Source organism: Pollicipes pollicipes, unplaced genomic scaffold (genome assembly GCF_011947565.3).
Source record: "Pollicipes pollicipes isolate AB1234 unplaced genomic scaffold, Ppol_2.1 Scaffold_4881;HRSCAF=5763_pilon_pilon_pilon, whole genome shotgun sequence".
NCBI classification, from domain to species: Eukaryota; Metazoa; Arthropoda; class Thecostraca; order Pollicipedomorpha; family Pollicipedidae; genus Pollicipes; species Pollicipes pollicipes.
The window spans coordinates 16,209,461-16,228,293 of record NW_023596576.1 but is presented as its reverse complement, the minus strand read 5'-3'; the positions used below and the strand labels follow the sequence as shown (position 1 = coordinate 16,228,293).

General features: G+C 48.8%; 1 protein-coding gene across 1 annotated transcript in view; it reads right to left on the bottom strand.

The window, feature by feature from the left end:
• The window catches only part of LOC119100034 (A disintegrin and metalloproteinase with thrombospondin motifs 7), an 89,405-nt gene that overhangs the window by 32,455 nt on the left and 38,117 nt on the right, over window positions 1-18,833 (bottom strand). The window contains exon 19 of the mRNA XM_037223149.1: window positions 9,300-9,510. Coding sequence (XP_037079044.1) covers window positions 9,300-9,510 — 211 coding nt within the window. The remainder of the gene's footprint in view (window positions 1-9,299; window positions 9,511-18,833) is intronic.

Here is an 18,833-nt window from a genome sequence, read left to right as displayed (position 1 = left end):
TTGTCTCAGTAACATACATATTTTTAGCTAGAATCAATTTCTAGAGTGCGCTAGAACTCTAGGTTTTTATGTGTATAGTTGGACTAAGTACATGCGCACAGTTTATCGTATAAAATGACGCAGCGTTCTTAAACATTTGACGAAGTGACCCTCCGCTAAGCTTTTGATAAGTATTTTAAATGATCCTTCCTTCTACGCCCCCTGGGTTGCACACATTCTACACGCGACAGCGCGCTTTTCATTACGATGCCAGCGATTCGATGCGATCAATTTCCTGCCAGCGGTATGTTGACGATCAAGCCGGGACTTATCTCACGTTGAAATGGCCCGCCCGTTTATCGCCATGGCTCGTTTACTTGCCAATAGTCCGCCATCACAGGGTAGTGAACATCGGTGTTAACGGAACAACACAATGTGGACTGAATACTAACGATACGGCTATGATATTCCAAACACCTCGTCCAAACAGCTAGTCCGCAAATCCCTTTAAGCCGCGAACGCCACACGTGCAGCGTGGGAACAATGGCTCTACGACGAAATTATCCAATGAAAGCAAAAACGTGTGCACCGGGTACCCGTACAGCACCTGTACAACCGCACTGCAGTGCTGAGCGCCCGGATACCAAGAGGTTACGGTGTGACGGACCGACGGCGTGACGGGCCGACGGCGTGACGGACAGATGGTGTGTCGGGCCGGTGGTGTGTCAGGCCGACGGCGTGACGGACCGATGGTGTGTCGGGCCGATGGTGTGTCGGGCCGACGGCGTGACAGACCGACGGCGTGCGGACTGACGGCGTGACAGACCAACGGCGTGGCGAACCGACGGCGTGGCGAACCGACGGCGTGACGGACCGACAGCGTGGCGGACCGACAGCGTGATGGACCGACTGCGTAACGGGCCGACGGCGTGTGGACCGACGGCGTGACGGACCGACGGCGTGACGGACCAACGATGTGACGGGCCGACGGTCGACGGCGCCCAGAATCGACGGCGCCGCGCGCGCTCGGCTGCCGGAGCGATCTCGTCACGGGCATAATTTATCGCAGCTACAAACAGTCGGTGACCACCGGCGCCATCCTGAGAATCCAGCACCTGAAATGCGCTCGCGCCATCTCGCCGAGCGCTTCCATATGAAGAGAAAGCAGTTCTGTGGAGTTTTTTTCGGACGATATTTGTGGGGCCCTACCGAGCACTGAGGGTTCGGCACTTTCATTCACACCCCGCGATCTCTCATAAGGATGATACAAAACGACTCGCGTGAGGGTGGTGGTGCACCCAAGAGGCGCCGCGGAGTGGTCCCGATCTGCTAAACCTATTATCTCAGGAAGGGCGAGATTCGCATCTTCCCCCTATTTGTCTTGCTCATGGTGTCGTGGCTTTCTTACTCCCCTGTGTCCCTCTCTGCCATGATGGAGCTCTGAAGCTTTCTCAGTTTTTTTTCTGGCGTTATTTTGGGCACGTTGTACGGAAGGTCCAACTTTTGTCTTCGACAGAGGCGACTCCAGGAAATACTTCTGGCGGGGGGGGGGGGGGGGGCATGTTATGTCAATTTGAGCAGCTTTACTCGATTTGAAGGAATGTGCAGTGCTGGGACAAAACATCAATAAGTAGCAGTGTTCGGTCATGCGAACTGATGCAGTACATGCATATGTTGAACACAACGGGTCATTACAGTGAAAGATACGTCTGGCAGGGGCGTTTCCACGGTGTGCATTATACGTTTTTATGGCTTTTGAAACAACTCCAAAAACCTGATATTTCACCACACATCTGTTTTTGGGATATCCTAGAGTGATAGAGGATGGTTGTGGCTATAGGCGGATCAAAGTTGGATTGGAAAGGGGAGGGCAGGCATAGGCAATATAGCAAAAAATTAAATGGCACGGTTCACGGTAAGCAAAGGGTGCCAATGTTTGCTCTTAAAGCTTATTTCAGAGCATTTCAAGAGCTGCGTTTTTCCATTCACTCACTAATCCACGGCATACCGTCAAAACCGTACAAATGACAAGCAAAGAAAGGGCTCCTGCCATAATTTTCAGAAGTGGTGATAACGCGATCCGTTTTTTAGCATAAATATTATTAGTCAAACAGTTAAGAATAACATTTAACTGCAAAAAATGGGCTACATGTGCGGTAGTCAACCAGCGCTGATGATTGTTGATTCAAGAGCGAGGACGAACTGCAAAGTTTTCTGTTGGAAGAGCACCGTCTGTCGGGTGCTGCTGGCCGTCGGCCGCACACAGCCATCCGTACTTCTCGAAGATACCACACCACCAGGCTCGGATTCACGCGGATATCCAATATCAGCGGAGAGCGCGGCGGTGTCGTCGTTGGTAGCGCAGTGTGCACACGTCCGCCGCGCGATCAGAGGTCAGATGTCAACCTCTGCCGCCCCGCTAGAGACGTGGAGTCTTCACCAGCCGGACGCTTGCATGAGGGCACGTGTGGGGCGCCTGATATTGTACGCTGCGAGCACATACGGTGCCCGTGGGCTACTGCTCTCTCAGCATCGAAGCCCGAAAGGCTTGAAGAGAGCTGTCGACGAGAGACGTTGAGGATATTTTGCACTGCACTGGGGTGTAATACTGAAACCTCGGCATCAGTGACGTCACGACCATCTACACAGCCAGTGAAAACCTGGACGACGTCCCCCTGCTTCAACAGGGCTACAACGTGTTCAAAGACAAGCTGCCCCAGACTAGCCTACGGTGGGCGGTGGAGCCGTGTGTCTCAGGCTTGTGCGGCAGCTGTGTGGATAGTGCTCCGAAAAGCAGATGGTGACGTGTAGTAGTGACGTGAAGCATATTGCGATGACTTCGAAGACCTGTGTTGTGCTCAAGCACATACGACTGAGTTGGAGTTTCGATGACTGTCTGGAGTGCAGAAGCCCACGTGTTTTAAGACCTGCATTTTGTCACAGGTACTGTGAGAATAATGCAAACGTCATGCCTATGAAATTGAATTACACTTTAACCTATGAATGCCTATAAAACCTATGAAATTACGCATTAACCGGATCCCTGGAAAGCTGAATACGCCTGGGCTGTTTTCATCCCTACGCGTCTACACGCGTTTGCACGATTCAACCGATTGACGTCACCGGGGCACATCTTAGGGTGTTTTGAAAACCTCGCTTTCCATGAAAGTGAAGTTTTCTGGGCTGTTATGTGTATTGTGAGTCTACTTCTTTCAATTTCGGTGCCTTGTATGACTGCGGTGCTTAATTTTTCATTCGGGCTGGGCAGCGAATAAGCGAACCGTTATGGGAGATTGCGCGCTTAAAGGTAGCTTCTGCCGACATTTCCACCGGTTGCCATGGGCGTCAGGGTAACGCTAGGGCATACGCAAAGACGGTTGAGAACTGAAAAAGTGAATATACATTGCATTCATGATTGGAAACACCGAAAAGAACGCTATGTCGAGTCCATCATTAGGTTGATGTTCAATTTTGTCCGAAGTTAACGGGAAGGGGGAGGGGCAGTCCCCCCAATCTGCTGTCCGCAGGAAGAACCGCTGATGCGCTGGCTCCTGGTTGTCAGCTGGTGCTTAGGAAAGAACGAGCCGTTAACGTTTGAAAGCTCTTCATTTTCCATCAATCCTCTGTGTCCAATACCATGAGATAGATCAACTGTACACCACAGGAAGGGGGAGGGGACACATGGGACACGCCCCCCCCCCCCCCTCGCAAGGGTTCGATAGGCCTGGAGTGCCCACCTGGGGCGACAATTAAGAACTTGCTTGTGGAGGGCGTAAGGGTCAGAGGGCTGGGTGTAGGTCACACAAAAGATCCCGGCCCGTAGGCCCGTGACCTGAATATCAGAGAGCTGGCGTCTTGCACCGATTGTCTGTGTCGACCAGAGACCAACGACGCCGAACAGTTAGCTCCGTGTCGGTCTGAACCCCGGGAGCCCATTTCCCAAGCACGAGTAAGGCCGGGCCCGCGATTAGCATTGGTCGAGGTCCTGAAACGATTAAGGTGGCTGTCTGAGGCCCACAAAGCTTAACATACGGCCTTGTGTCGACAAGGGATCTCGGGTCGGCCAAGGGAACATTTGCTGAACGGGGCAGTGACGGGACTCCGAATGCCAGAGGAGCTTTAGCGTCGGTCGGCGCCACAACAGCAACAATACAATATGTCTTCAGCTTCCACTTGCCTCATTATGTGTCAGCTCGGCAGGTCTGAATGTTCTGAAAAACTCACTAGGAGCCGCATGTCGGTGCTCTACGAGCTCTACTTCAGCGTCCTACGAATTAATGGTATTATGCTAACTTAATTCAAAATTGTTCGTGCTTGTGTTTGAGCACTTGCCTCAATCCGTGCCAGTTCAGTTCTAAATAAATATCGTGGCCGGGTTGGTCTATATTGGAGGGGATGGGTTTGGCTACGCCTCTCGTGAATTTACTGGGCGTTAACAACAATGACGGGCAGAAAAAGCTGCGCCTGTTCGGGTCTTTAACGGCCAGGCAGCCTGCGCTGTGAGTTTTCCCTATTGAGTGCTCTGTCATCCTGAGAGCTTCATTTATCACCGGGACGCAGGCAGGCCCGTCTGACTTATGGGTGAAGACGCATGCCCAGCACTAAACTAACCGTCTGAACTGGCGTCGGAAATCGCTCGCTTACAGCGCCAGGCGTGCCATCTGCTGCGAAATGCTCGGGACCTGCGCCACGTCCAGACCGAAGGCATCTTCAGCCAGCAGCAACTCAGTCACTAAACTTAGCAGCTGAGCCGCGTCGACTGGCCAAGGGTCGATGGAGGGACCAGATGTCGCCAAAACTGTCGCGCTACGCTCCATCGGCTGGAAGACATGCATTCGTCCAGCATGTCATGAATATCCCCTGGTTTAAAACAGCACGCTGACAGGGTGGATGCATGGCGTCCAGCCCGATACCGGCATCATCCCTGCGGTACTTCCGGGTGCTGAAGCCGGCAGTGTTGAGGGTGGACACCCCTGGAGTGCATCTCCTTTTGTGTCAACGAGACGACATTGTGCAGACGACAGTCGCATGACTAAAGCCTTTTGTAAAGCAAGGAATAATGTGTTAATTGATCCACTACATTGAATATCAATAGCCAGAAGCTTGTGGACGTAGATTCGGTGCGCGCTCAGCCTGTATTTGGTTTTAAGCTCGAGTAAGCCTTGTCCGTTATTGCTGGACAAAGGTGGAGCAGGCCAGCGGTACCCGTTCTGCATCATAAAACTAGCCACCGTGAGGGCCCAGCTCTGGCAAATGACTAGGCCTCAGTGCGCATTGGCTTGGTTGTTCCCGCTACGTAGAGCCGCGCCAATGTGTCTGGCCAGGCCGGATCGGGGCCCCGCCCGAGAAACTTCGGACACCTTAGCTTCCTAGTTACAGCGCTGTTATACCTGACCGCTCCTCGAATACATCCAATCCAGGAACGTAAGAGATTCGCGCACACCGTCCCAGGCTATACCGACGTATAACCATTTTCACCGGTCGGGTGATCTGCCGGATCGGGGTCCCATCTAAAATGCCAACTGGGGCCTGTAAGTTCGATGGAGTCGCTTGGGTTAACATCACCAAGGGACGGCAGTCGTGATGCACAAAGTTAACCCTAGCATGGGAATGCAGCTTTGAGCACACCTAGAGAATCCAAAGTCATAGACCATTTGTTATGCTGAGCACCTTTGGCATAAAACGCGGCGGATTATCTCGCATAGCCTACTTCCGGGGTCCTATATTACCGCATCGGTTCTTGAGTTCATTCAAAATCAGACATCATTGCAAAGCTTACTAATGTCTTCGTATTTAGCGTGATCATACCAATTATTTCACCCACAGGACATGCTATAATACATGCATGCGGTCGGTCACGCTCCTTACCACGCGCGTGGTCTTTCGGCGTTTAAGGTGTACTACGAAAAAAATCATTATTTAGAAAAGATGTTCCTCAATATGTTATCTTATGATTATGCCATGGGACATCTCGTTGACGTCAGAGTCGCTGCAATAGTGGCCGCGTCAAAATTGTCGCTGTAGTGGACGACTCCCTTGTAGCACCTCCTCTTGTCGAGAGGTGAAAGTGTTTGGCGGTGCGTGTTTGCTGAACCCGAATATCGTTATGTGCGAGCGTTTTGGCCCTGTTTTGTGGTACTCTTGTTTGGTGCCATTGTCAATGATTTTAGATTTCTTTGCTTGCAACCACATGCTCGATTACGGCGCTTTTCATATTTGACTCCCAATCTCAGTTCCATCATAAATAATACCACTGCCCAAAGTGCTGTATCGTGGGGCACAAAACGGAATTCGTGTTCGAAGCATGCACTCAGCGCCTTGAACTGGTTGAAGGCCAAGTACTGTCCTTTGATTGCACGAGTCGCACTAACGTAAGCCAGACACGAATAGTTCGACGATCATATTTTCTTGACCTAGAGCATCAGGTGGCCATTGAGGTGACGGTATTTATGTGGCGTTTCTATGACGTCAAGCGTGCTTGATGACCTTCAAAAATGCTGCGCAAAGTGGTCTGAATAGGTCTGCGTGCGTCACTCTCAGAAACAAGCGTGTTTGAAGTCTTTAGACTGGCATGACTTGCATTTAAATACCTTTAAAGGGAGTGTTCCACACTTCTGTGGGGTTTTGAACTGAAATAGCCATTTAGAAGACCATTCAGTGCAGTTCAAAGCCTTGCCCTTGTAAAGACCTAGACCTGTCTAGTTTCATAGCTAAACGCCCACAAAGATTATTATATATATATATATATATATATATATATACCTCTCTGTATTTAATATATCATAATATATCTATGTTATTATATATTTCAAGGTCACCTTGGCATTTATGAGGTAATGATAACGTCTTTTAATCCTGCCATTCCATAGGCCATGCGGTGATCAAGGCCAGGAGGAAGCATAATGGTCGAGTTGTTCATATCTGACGTTCGTGAGCGCAATTTCCAGATATAGCGGCCGTCAATTGGCTCTCAATCAATGTTGTGCAAGGGATGGTGACATTATCAAACAATGGCGTATCGAGGAGCATTTTCCTCAACGCGGAAATTGTGTTGTCTAGAGGAATGTTTTCAACTAGAAAGTGTATGCATAGTCATAAGTGAGCTTATTTCATCTAGTTGATGTTTGCCTCAATATCTTCCAATGTGAAACATTCCCTTGAAAAGGGCTATAGCTATACAAAACATCTTTGTTAAATAGCTATCGAAATAGCTATACCAGTTCAAAACTTCATACAAATGTGCAGCAATTTCCTGAACTAATGTGGTTATAGCCCTGTTCCAAAGGAGTTGCAGTGCACCCACCTCCTCCATTGGCGGTGCTTCTTTTTTGCAGCTGCGATCGAAACCGTTAGAGAACACTCTGAAGCTTTACGGCTTCCTCGAAACATGAATTTAGCAACACCTGTCCTGATGTGAGCTGCTTACACTACCGAGAAACGGCCCCAAGAGCGGTGTCTGGGAGATACGTGCAGACGAAACACAGGGTACTAAGGTTGAATGCGTCGTCATCGATCACTTAGCTGCGCGACTGAAGCGAGTTGCGACACGGCTATTCGCATCAAGGCTGGTCACAGGTGGTGTGTGGGGCATCTGAACTAGCAGGGAAACATCCAAGAGCCAGAGGGGAGTAATCTGGGTGTTTCAACGTCCACATGACCCACGGTTAAGGAGGCAAGCAAACTAGGCTATGCCATGCAGTGGAGGTAACATAAATCTTCAAACAATCCCCTATATGCAGGTGACACATTACATACAAAAATAGAAAATTTCTTCGCGCAGAAATGACACCAAGAGCACAGATAGTGGCGTACTTAAGCTGCGCGTCTCAGAAACCAGAGCTACGGGGTTGATTTCTTCGCGTTACCCACCCTTCCCACCAGAGCGAGAGGCAGGCGACGCCAACTAGCCTCAGCAGCAAAGTGCGTCCTGAGGAAGAGGACGTACTTCGTTGCTGAAGACTCAAAGACCCAATGAGACACAAACGGCGTCAGGCAACGGAGTGGTGACCGATTTTTGTGTTCGTCTCCATCTGATAGATATACAGACGATGATCACAAATTTGTCACTGGAAACTTTGTACGCAGTCTGCTTCGGGAGATATCTGTACCGACAGACATGACAGGCGCGGCGCATTACATAAGCTGAAGGTCGCGTTCCAGCTGGCTTGGTGTGAGTGTGCATAGTGTCGCCAAGCTGGACTTCGGAAAACTTTAGATGCGATATATTCAGCTCCGATATTTTTGGAATATCGTGATGTCATCCGGCGATTCACAATACACTGAGCGTACCACTGAAACTCTAGTGAGGAAGAGCGTCAGGTCATCGGATGTGACCCTCATTCGCATGCAAATCCATTTTCCAACAAGAGTGGCGCAACCTTTTGATTATCATCTGGGACAGAAGCCTGCGGCGATCAACTGTACAACAATGATCACTTATGACAATTTGCGATAATCGGAAATGGTCCACATGCCGATCCGACTGAGGAAACACATTGCGGTGGCAGTTTCCAAGATCGTTTAATACATAACACCAAATTGAAAAAAGGACGACCACATCCAACCTTCAACTGACAGGCGAAGTGCGGTGCCCCCTGCCCCCACGCTCAAGAAGTTGTGCCTCACCCCTTTTTCACATACTTAAGTACCCAAGTGAGCCTTTGCAACGGTGCGCTTCTAAGAAGGCGATGCTCGCTGCCCTTTAGCCTCTTCAGCCGTCCTTTGACGGTGTGTAGTATGAGATCCCATGTAGACACCCTGAGCAAGCGGCAATATAAGGCGCGTTTTAGCCCTTCCTGCTGAGTGTGTCACCGAAACAGTTCCCAAAACCGCGCGAGTAAAGCATAGCCAACACCTCGGCGGATATTCTGAGCCCCCGAATGTTCTCAGCTAGGCAGATCTCGCATATCTGGGGGCTAAGATGAAATTGATTCTCGACTCCAAATTAAAACGGAATTCACCGCATGCAAATGGTGCTAAGATATAGGGCCTTCCTCGACAAATTTTGAAATGAAATGCGTAGCAGGAACAAACAAATGCTCAGTTTTCGGATGTTGTGCTTCATGTCCACTGTACATTTCGACCACTTCCTACGAGTCGTCGACGAGCCTCGGGGGGGGGGGGGGGGTAGTGCAGTGTCTAGGCCGTGCGTCTGGGAAACTAGAGGTACGGGGTTCGACTCCTCGCCATTCCCGCCGGTTTGAGAGGCAAGCAACGTCATGCAGCACCAGCAGCTGACTGCATCGAACACCCCCAACAACGGCGGCGAACCACCGCCTGGCCTTGACCCCGGCTCGGCGCGGCAGCGGAGCAGAACTGACCTTGTTCCAGGGCCCGGTGCGCCACTCGCAGTTGTCCGTCGGGCCGCTGCACGGCTCGTCCAGCGCCGGCCGCGGCTGGTCGGCGCACTCGTGCTCCCCCAGCGCCTGCATCTCGTCCGCGCCGGACAGACGGACGCAGACGACCAAGCGGTGGCGGCGGCCCGGCTCGCCACAGCGGGCCAGGCACGGCTGCCAGGGCTGCGTCCACCACCTGCGGGCCGCGCGCGCCGCGTCAGCCCCCGTCGTCCACGGGGCCGCGGGCGTGCCAGCTGAGGTCATCACCAGGCCGGGTCCACCGGGCTTCGGTCATCGGCTTCGGTCATCGCGGCAGGGTTTGTGTCAGCTCTCGTCGTCACCAGGGCGGTCACTGGTGACGCTGCGGTCAGATCGCTGCATGTTTTGCCCCGTGTGCTGCGTGTTTGGCCTCCGTGTGCTCTGTGTTTTGCCTCCGTGTGCTGCGTGTTTTCCCTCGTGTGCTGTGTATTTCGCCTCCGTGTACTGTGTGTTTTACCTCCGTGTGATGTGTGTTTCAGATGACAGTGGATGCCAGTGCTGGTGTCGGTGGGATTGTTGTGAGTGCTTTCAGACAATTGTCTGTCCCACAAGCGAGGCCTGCCCTGCTCCCAGGCAGCGGCAGCCACGGACACAACAGGCGTCTATATACCCAACCGGCGATACTGCTGTGCCCCCCGCAGGCCAAAGCAGCACTGATGGAGCCAGCCCAAGGTTAACCACTTCGTCAGCCGAAGGCTCTCGCAATCCCATCAGCATCAGCACGTCAGTCACACAATCCCATCAACATCATCACGCCAGCCACATTATCGCATAGAGCCGGTGGAGATCTCCACATGTCGCAACGACCTCCGCCACGGTCAGTGCCTATGTCCAGAGTAGGGCCAGTCACATCTTCGAAAAGACTGCCATCTTTTGGGACATGTCCTGAAAACGTCCACAGTGAACTCAACGAATCCCTTATGATGTTAATAAAAGTCCAAAGTTCACGGATGGCAATGGCGTGTCTTGCTTACTATGGCAATCTCAGAAGTAATTGACGCCTAGTATATGGAAACCTTTCGCTAACGTAACTAGCGGGGCCGAGACACTCTTCAGCCAGCGTAACTGGCGGGGCCGATACACTCCTTGGCCATCGTAAATGGCGGGGCCGATACACTCCTTCGCCAGCGTAACTGGCGGGGCCGAGACACTCTTTTTCCAGCTTAGCTGGCAGGACCGAGACACTCTTAAGCCGGCGTGGCTGGCGGGACCAATGCACTTTTCCAGTGAAACATGATTGCTTGCGTGATGAACTACTGCCTGTGCATAGGGAGATAACAGCCCCAAGAAACAGGGGATGCAAAGCAACAGCTAAAGCCTTCAAAGGTAAAATAAAGTCCGGAAGTTTGAGCTCGAAAACCAAGGGCGAAGTAGCAGTAGAGGTGAGGAAGTGGGTTCGAAAAGGGTGCAGCGAACACGGCATATGAATGGTCCATTTCTTGTGCCACCGTGAGCGCGAAATACGTTCAGTTATTCTTGCAAATAAGCACCGATTTTGCAAAAAATATTTGCCCAGAGCACCTACGTTGCCATTGCAACTGTCGCTCCACGAGGTTCGTGAACTTCGTCTCTTTCAAAATGCGAACTGCTTGAACTTCACAGAAGCTACTAATACGCTAACTAATACATTTCCATCGAATGTCGAACTTCCAACAGCTGGCCGGCAAAATATCCCAATATGATGCATCATCCCTGTATCCGCCGCACTTGCCTCCCCCTTTCAGACCCTCGGGAAAAGTAACTCAACCATATTGCTCTACCGCAATAAATCACTGCCCCTCGCAATCTCCGGCTCCACGAGAACACACAAGCCACACTGCCAGGCAAACAGTACAAAAAAACGTCCTCGCAAAAACTTCGTCGGTGCAGCGCGTGAAGGGAAATCGGTGCCTTACTCGGCAGTGTGGCAGCATTCGGACACCTGGATCGCAGGGATTTCCATATTGTCCGTACTATTGCACCCCCGGCCCGGAGTTCACTGCCTGTTGCTCCTCCCGCTCCCAGGATCGGCCAATCAGCATTGAACCTGACGGAGGTGAATCCGGCATTTAAGTGCCTCGGGCCCAACAGATCGGCCGTGCGCGTCTGAATGCCAAGTTCCGGCTCAAAGTGCTACTGAAATTCTTCTAATTCTCAAAAGCACTTCCCACTCAAAGCGCTATTGAAATTCAAAATTGCTATCAGGCTAAGCAAACAGGCAAACAAACAAAAAATGTGAGCGGTTGCAGACCGAGGGGGAGTCAGAAGTCTGGCAGCACAAATTTAAAGTTTCCTACGTTACAACCACCCGAAAAAATCTGTAACGATGCTGTTCGTGTCGCTTCGGTCCCCAAGTCCCCGAAGAACATTTTTCAATACAAAGATTGGCGGCTTTTACGATGGATTAATGCCCTCAAATATTTTTACGAAGTTCGCGCTGTTCCAAAACATTCGGATTTACCAGACGCTTTGACAGCGAAAGGGTTGTTTTTGTGCAATTTAATTGACATGTGACAGCTAAACTACGTCCATCCAACGAATAATTAGTTTGGTGCGCACAACGAAACTCCTTACAGAAATTCGTTGCTGCATTCCATGCCTTTAGGTCACCCAAAGTTTAGTATAATACTGCGCCCGGCAATCAGCTGTGTGGATTGGTCGAGGACGCTGGATGCTGGCCGCACCATTATCCTTGACATCCGTGGTGCTGTGTGGAGCAAGGCGAGCTAGGCGGATCATTTTATTCAATGATCGCGTATGGGCCAGGTCTAAATATGAAGTTCTGTAAGTACTGCACACCTATGGATGGGAGGCGCGGCCATTATATCAGTTTGGTTTGTCGCGCCTGCGTTAAACATGCTACCGAGCGTTTGTTTCTTTATGCTTCTAAAAGTTTCAGCAGGACAAGATCTAGCATCGGAACTCTCTAAACAAACATGATCTTGCTTATGGACGGCCAACCTCAATTTCATCAACATAAACGTCGTTACATACTTTTCTGCATCTGGTAAGTCGAAAAAGGCGTTCGTTTTTCATTCAACAAATTTAAAATAGTTTAAATTATGTAAAATCTGCTATTGTGCGGAGATTGAACACAACGAGCTTTGATAAGTCTTATGACATAACCACTTTGGCTGCAAATGTGGAATAAATATTTGTACGTTTAGAGTGCGGGTAACTACTCCAATTAACTCATGTACTGCAAAGTAGTGGATGCAATGTTCCATGCCATTGGCTGGAATAAAAACAAACTTTGCACGAAGACATTAAGTAATGTCTGCGAGCGGTCTATTCTGGAACAAGGATTTCGCAGCCCGTTCATAGTTTTTGTAGAGCATCCAAGGTCCAAATAATAAGCTCCAAGGATGAACCAACTATCCGTCCAAAAAGAGTAAAAAACAGATTGCACAACACTTCCTTTTCTTTAAACGTCAAAAATTCATTCCCACAACCAATAACCCTAGGCACTACTAGTGTGGCGGCATACCCACCTCGAATCAAATGAAAGAAATAAAAAGGATCGTGGATAAGTAATGTGCACCCCAGGCTTTCGTGGAAACATCCACAATTCACATCGATGTTGACTAAGCTTGACTATCACTCAGCTCGACGACTGCAGCTTAGTCGGCCAGTGAGTGGTATCCAATCGGGAGTGGAACAAGACGGCGGATTCTGGTTCCCACAGGATGTTTTGGCCGAATAAAACCCAAGATCTTTTTTCGTATAGGTTCTATACCAAACCTTGAGCATGGTTCCTGGCTTCTGGTTCTCAATGGCTTCTACGAGACTATTAGACCTTGCATACCGGCTGTCAATTTTTTCTCGTAAGTCCAAGCCCCGGACCCCTGATTATCAGCACAACGTTCGCATGAGTCACGCAGCATAACCTACATATATATTCGCATAAGAATTAAAAGTCACACAACAGGGACAAGTCAAACAGACGGCATGCCCTGATAGCGCAATTAATATAGCATTACTGCTTATTGAAGAGCATTACCTATGACTTCGTATAGGTTCTATATACAGGGACAATTTTCTGGGACAATTTTAGGACCAACGAGGGACAATTTTCTGAACCAAGTTCAAATGAGCGCATTTTCCATGTTCCATTCTACAAGTTATGGAAGATCTTGGCAGGATCTCAATGGGGCAGGGTTCGAGCAAAAACACAAAAAAACAATAATAAAAATCAAACAAGCAAACAAACAAAAAAAAACTAACGTTTGGGACACTAACGTCAGCGAAATCAATCTCTAGGGAATCGTTCAATCTGATGCAATAATGGAGTGCCAGACAAATCAATACATCTTTGAAATAGATTCGTAGATAGTTGCACGATTGAATTTAGGACTAAATCAATGTCCATTGACCAAAGGTCATATATAAAAGTAAGACTGAGGTAAAAAAAATCTGTTTTTTTTTTACTGGAGAGCTTGCTTTATGAGATAGTTTTTGATACCCTTGTCAAACTCTTGATACCAGGGAACGCAACAGCTTTTAGTAACGTATTCCCAAGCGCAGTCCTTTAAGCTCGTTCAAACAAAAATCAAACAAGGCCGAACAGGATCACTGACCTCAAATGAACGCCAGATATATTTTGCTAAGAACAGGCTTCTAGGTTCATGCCGGTTGCATAAGAAAGTCTGGGGGCACTTTGCAACTAATCTTTAGTTTGATGTTTTCACCTTATTTTACTAAAAGGTCGTGACATATGCACCAAAATCTTGACCTAAATGAGTTCATATACAGATCGCCATATTCTGTGAGTTTGGTGTTTTTAGCTTTCAGAGATTTTAAGATTTCAAAGGATCAAATTGACCTCCACCCCAAAGAAGCATATATTCTCGCCCATCCGGGCGCGTGTTACGGAGCAAGTAGGCCACATTTGTACGCATACATTTATGAAATGTTTTTCAGAATAGATCAAGCGATTTTCGTTGCTCAGACTCCCAAATTATTTCGGGAACTGAACATCTGAGGGACAATTTTCTGAACCCAGAAAGCCAAGGCTGACAAGAATCTCAGGTATCATTCAGGTTCATGCTGCCTGCTTTGGCATCACTTAAGAATATCTTTTGGTTCTTGCCTAATATCAGCTTAATTCTGAGCTGTATCTTGGTCTTGTTGGATCTGTACAAGCTCCAGGCTAGATCTTGGGTCTCACCGGATCTCTGCATGTCCTAGGCTGGATCTTGGTTCCTGCTGGATCTTTAGACGAAGTGCCAGACTGGATACTTGCTCTCGCTGGTTCTCTTGGCCTAGCATCAGGCTGAATCCTGCTTCTTGCTGGATCTTTCGGCACACTAGACAACACATTATATCTATTTCGTTAACGTTTTCCTGAATACGCGAATGTTTTATTGCGTCGTGGAGCATTCGTAAGATGTTTATGCGCTGCCAAACTGGCCGCGCGAAATGGCCATCTATCATTTGGAGCACTTCCATCTGCCAAAATGTGGTCATGGCAGTGCCGGATGTGTTGTTGAACCAAATATCGTTGGGTGCTCGTGTTTTTACCCTTCAACGTGATGTCCTTGCATATTTATCCGTGAGTTTAGATGTTTGCTTGTAGTACACACTCAGATGTGACGTGCCAAAGTTGTTCGATCACATGTCTGATTGCCGTAACATGCCCACCGATGTCCAACTTGTATAATGCAGCACGCAACGTGATTCCTGTCTCAATCTTACACTGCTTACACAACGTAGATCGAGAGCCATCCGAACTGTGTGATATCTGTAAACCCTGTTCACGAACACCAGACATGAACGATTGGGTGATTATATCCTACTTGGCCTTGAACGCCGCATGACCAGTGAGGTGGCAGGGTTGAATGCCGGTTCTGTGGCATCCCACTTGCCTGAAATACCTTGAAATAGCCTGTAAGAAACAGTGTGTACATATCCGCGGGCGTGTAGCTCAAAAACAAGAAAGTATGAGGTGTTTAGAAGGGAAGGGCTGTGAAATGCACCGCATGATCTGCAATGTGGCTCTTCCAGTCCAAGATCCTACACAAATGTGTAACACTCCCTTTTTATGAGGTAGGATCCCGGTTGTTGGTCCTTCCCTCGGTCTAATTCCGGACTGGTTCCTTTCGGAACCAGGAACCAGCTCCTCAGAAGAAGTATTGGGGGCCAAGCGCATACCCGGTTCTTACACACATCAAGTTTTACCTTTAAGGTAGCAGGCTAGGTTGAACATGCCACTCACTACCGCAAGTTACGTCGGGCACGAATAAGACTGACGTCGATCGTGACGTCATACAACATCGATTACAACCTTAAATAGGATCAGCCCTGGCAACACATGCCCACAGATCACCCGGCTACTTCCTTGCTTCGTCGTATGTGGTAATAAATCGTCAACGGCAAGGTTATTGGATGGTTTATCTCACAGTATTCATCCCCCAACCTGGAACAAAACACCAAGACGCAAGAAACCGACCAGTCTCTTGAATCACAACTAAGCTGCGACTGACAAACACAATTTGGCGGGTTTGAGCGAGACGTGAGTGGAATAGGTGCCTAGTACCCGACCTGGACAGTCACAACTATAAAAACAGTGTACTGCAGTTAAACGAGTAGTGGTCTAAACTAAAGTAAGATGTTTAGTCTGACGTCGCTCATGGTGTTACATGATATCGATTGCAGCCTTAAAGGACATTTTTCAGCCTTAAAGGGCATTTCAACTTCACATATTTTTTTACTTTCCACCTTATGTTACATCAGACGTGTAAAATGTCATCAATAATACCAGCTGTCTGGAAATGCTCCTGAACATCTCAGAATTTCTATCGGAAGTAGCCGACCAGAGGTGGCAAGGTGTGCCGACTTGGTGGAGAAGGTCTGCGGCAAACATTATATTTTTACGCAAAAAAATGTTACCAAAATGCTTTACGCAGAACACTTTTGTGACGGCCAAGACAAGAAAGTACACCACACTCTGCAACACCTAACAAAAGGTCCCCACACATAGACATTATGCGTGCATACTAACACATTTCATCACACAACACAAGCAAACCTTTCCGCAAAGACTCTTTGCCACAGCCTACCGCACCATGTATCTCAATAAGGTTTCATCCGCACCCGACGACAAAAATATCCTATGATATCAGTTGGTCGCTCCACTCGGCGACATAGGACGATAAACCAGTGCATTTCCTACGACGCGGTTGGCCGGCCGATTCGTTTTTTTTCAGCCGACTGTCGTGCCCCAAACTAGACAGTATGACAGATTGGAAAAATACCTAGATACGAGGATTCAACTGGTCGCAAGGGCACCCTTCAATCGTTCCGTTGCGGCTGATATGAAGCGGGAGATTATTTTTAACTTTCAATACACTGCGGCTTCACAAGCGGCATTTCCATTGCAGTGTCACGAATACCTGCCTAGGGCTGGATTTCTGGGCCCTGTCTTCTTCGTTGGTAGTACCGCGATTCTGTATCCTGTCCACAGCAATGACATGCATATTGAGAGTAAGTCGACGAGATGATCCGATCAAGGTAGAAATTGACCTGTTTTACCCAGGCCGACATTTCGATGCATCAAAAAGGCCTTTTACTCACTGCTTTTACTCAATCAAAAGCAGTCAGCCTTTCTCCCTTTGAAAAGCACCATGGGTTTGATGTTGTAGTCTGATGACACTTCTCGTGAAAATGAATGATAAGAGGTGCGAAAGGTTCTTAAAAGCCAGTTCATGCCAATTTTACTCTTGTCCTGATTGCGGATGGTTGCAAGTCAGAGAAGTTTACAAATCAGGGGTGTATCTATATTTATTTTCAGTTCAGGGTTCCAAGCATCCCCGAGTTGTTGAAAAGGGTGCCAATCAGGAAGACAGCTAATTTTATGGGTAGATTAGATTATTTTGCAGTGCTTTCCCCAACCTATCTTCAAAAATTATGTCCTCGCTTGAAATGCAGCTATGTCATCAATGTCTTGTTAACATTAAAACAATTGTTCACCATTTAAGCTTTTGCTTACATGAATCTTGGTTGCCAGACATTTATACGATAGCCAATGACGTAGACAATGGGAAGGCAATGAGAAGTGAAGAGTGAGGTGGGGTAGCAAATGTAAGTCATGGAAAGGTAGAGGAAGGGGAGTACAGGTTCCATCGCAATCTCCTTTCTTATCGAGAGTCTCACCGCAAGTAGCAGAAGGTTATTGTGCGTTATTGTGGTCCAACTGCCCTAGGAGTTCGGAGAAAGATTAGCATCTGGTGCTCTTTGAGGACAATGTTGACTGCTGATTATAGCACCCCTACTGCAACAGGAAAGCTCTGGAACTGAGTCACACTGCAGAGCGCATTCATATGCACATTTTCTTTGCGCTTGTGAGTATGATATTTGCATGGATGCAAATATCGTTTATTTATTTTTGTTTTTGATAACAATGAACTGCAAAACATACCTGGTGAAGCCTTCATCACTATCACAACATAGTGAATTGACACTCCCGTCATCATGCCACAACATGTGGTTGTGTCATAATGACAGGAGTGTCAATTTCTTCTCATGATTAGCAGGTAGTAGCCCACAGACCTCACAACCTCCACTCCCCTGAATGTCCTTGATCATCGGACCCAGTGGGCCTTCCAGGCCCCTCGGGCCTCCTCAAACTCTGCCTCTAGAAGACTCGGGGCCCCTTGCCAACACAGGGCCCCCGTTAGACGCTGTCGTGCGCTGACAGCGACGTGCGCTGCGGCCCCGACCAATGTAAATCGCTGGCTCCTGTCTGGGAAATGGGGCCTTAGGCCGATGCCGTCACGGAGCCGAATGTGCGTTACTGTTGGCGTCTGACCGAAATGTAAACCCTTATCGACACGGTGAGTCCCTAATCAGCACGCAGGCGCGTGCCCTGTGCCCCCACCCCTCAGCCTGCACTGCCTGTAACGCACTGGTTCAAACGTCAATCAGCCAACTTTTCCGTAACAGGCCCTTGCCCCATGGGCCAATCGCAAGCGTTATTTTATTCGTGTCAGTAGAGGTGGGCTTGGTGGTTGTCATGACGACGGTGGTCGCGACTGCAGGGAAGAGGCAAAGTGTTGATACAATGCGCTGACAGCGTACTTTGGACTTGAAAACAGTTTTCTAAAAATAAATTTATTCCGAATGGTTTGCACGGGTGACTGGGTTCATAGTACCTGCTAAGCATAGCTTGTTGCGTGCATCGTGAACCCACCACCCAATTGGCACCGCCCAGTTCAACGGATAATCTTGCCTCCACCCTTGAGCCAGACGGGAATGCGGATGGTTTTACTTGCCGCACAATGCTGCGACACTACCGTCCCGGGCCTGGGTTGACACTTGTTGGCCAGTTGCCAGCCGACCTTTTCTCTCATTGCCAGCCAGTTGCCAGCTCATTTCCGTCGGGTCAAACGATGCGCCCGCTCTGGGATTCATACCTAGTGCCGCTGGATTACGAGTCCAGCATATTCCCCCTAGACGACAGTGGCGGCTAATACAAATAAATATCCTCATTACGTCTTGATAGCG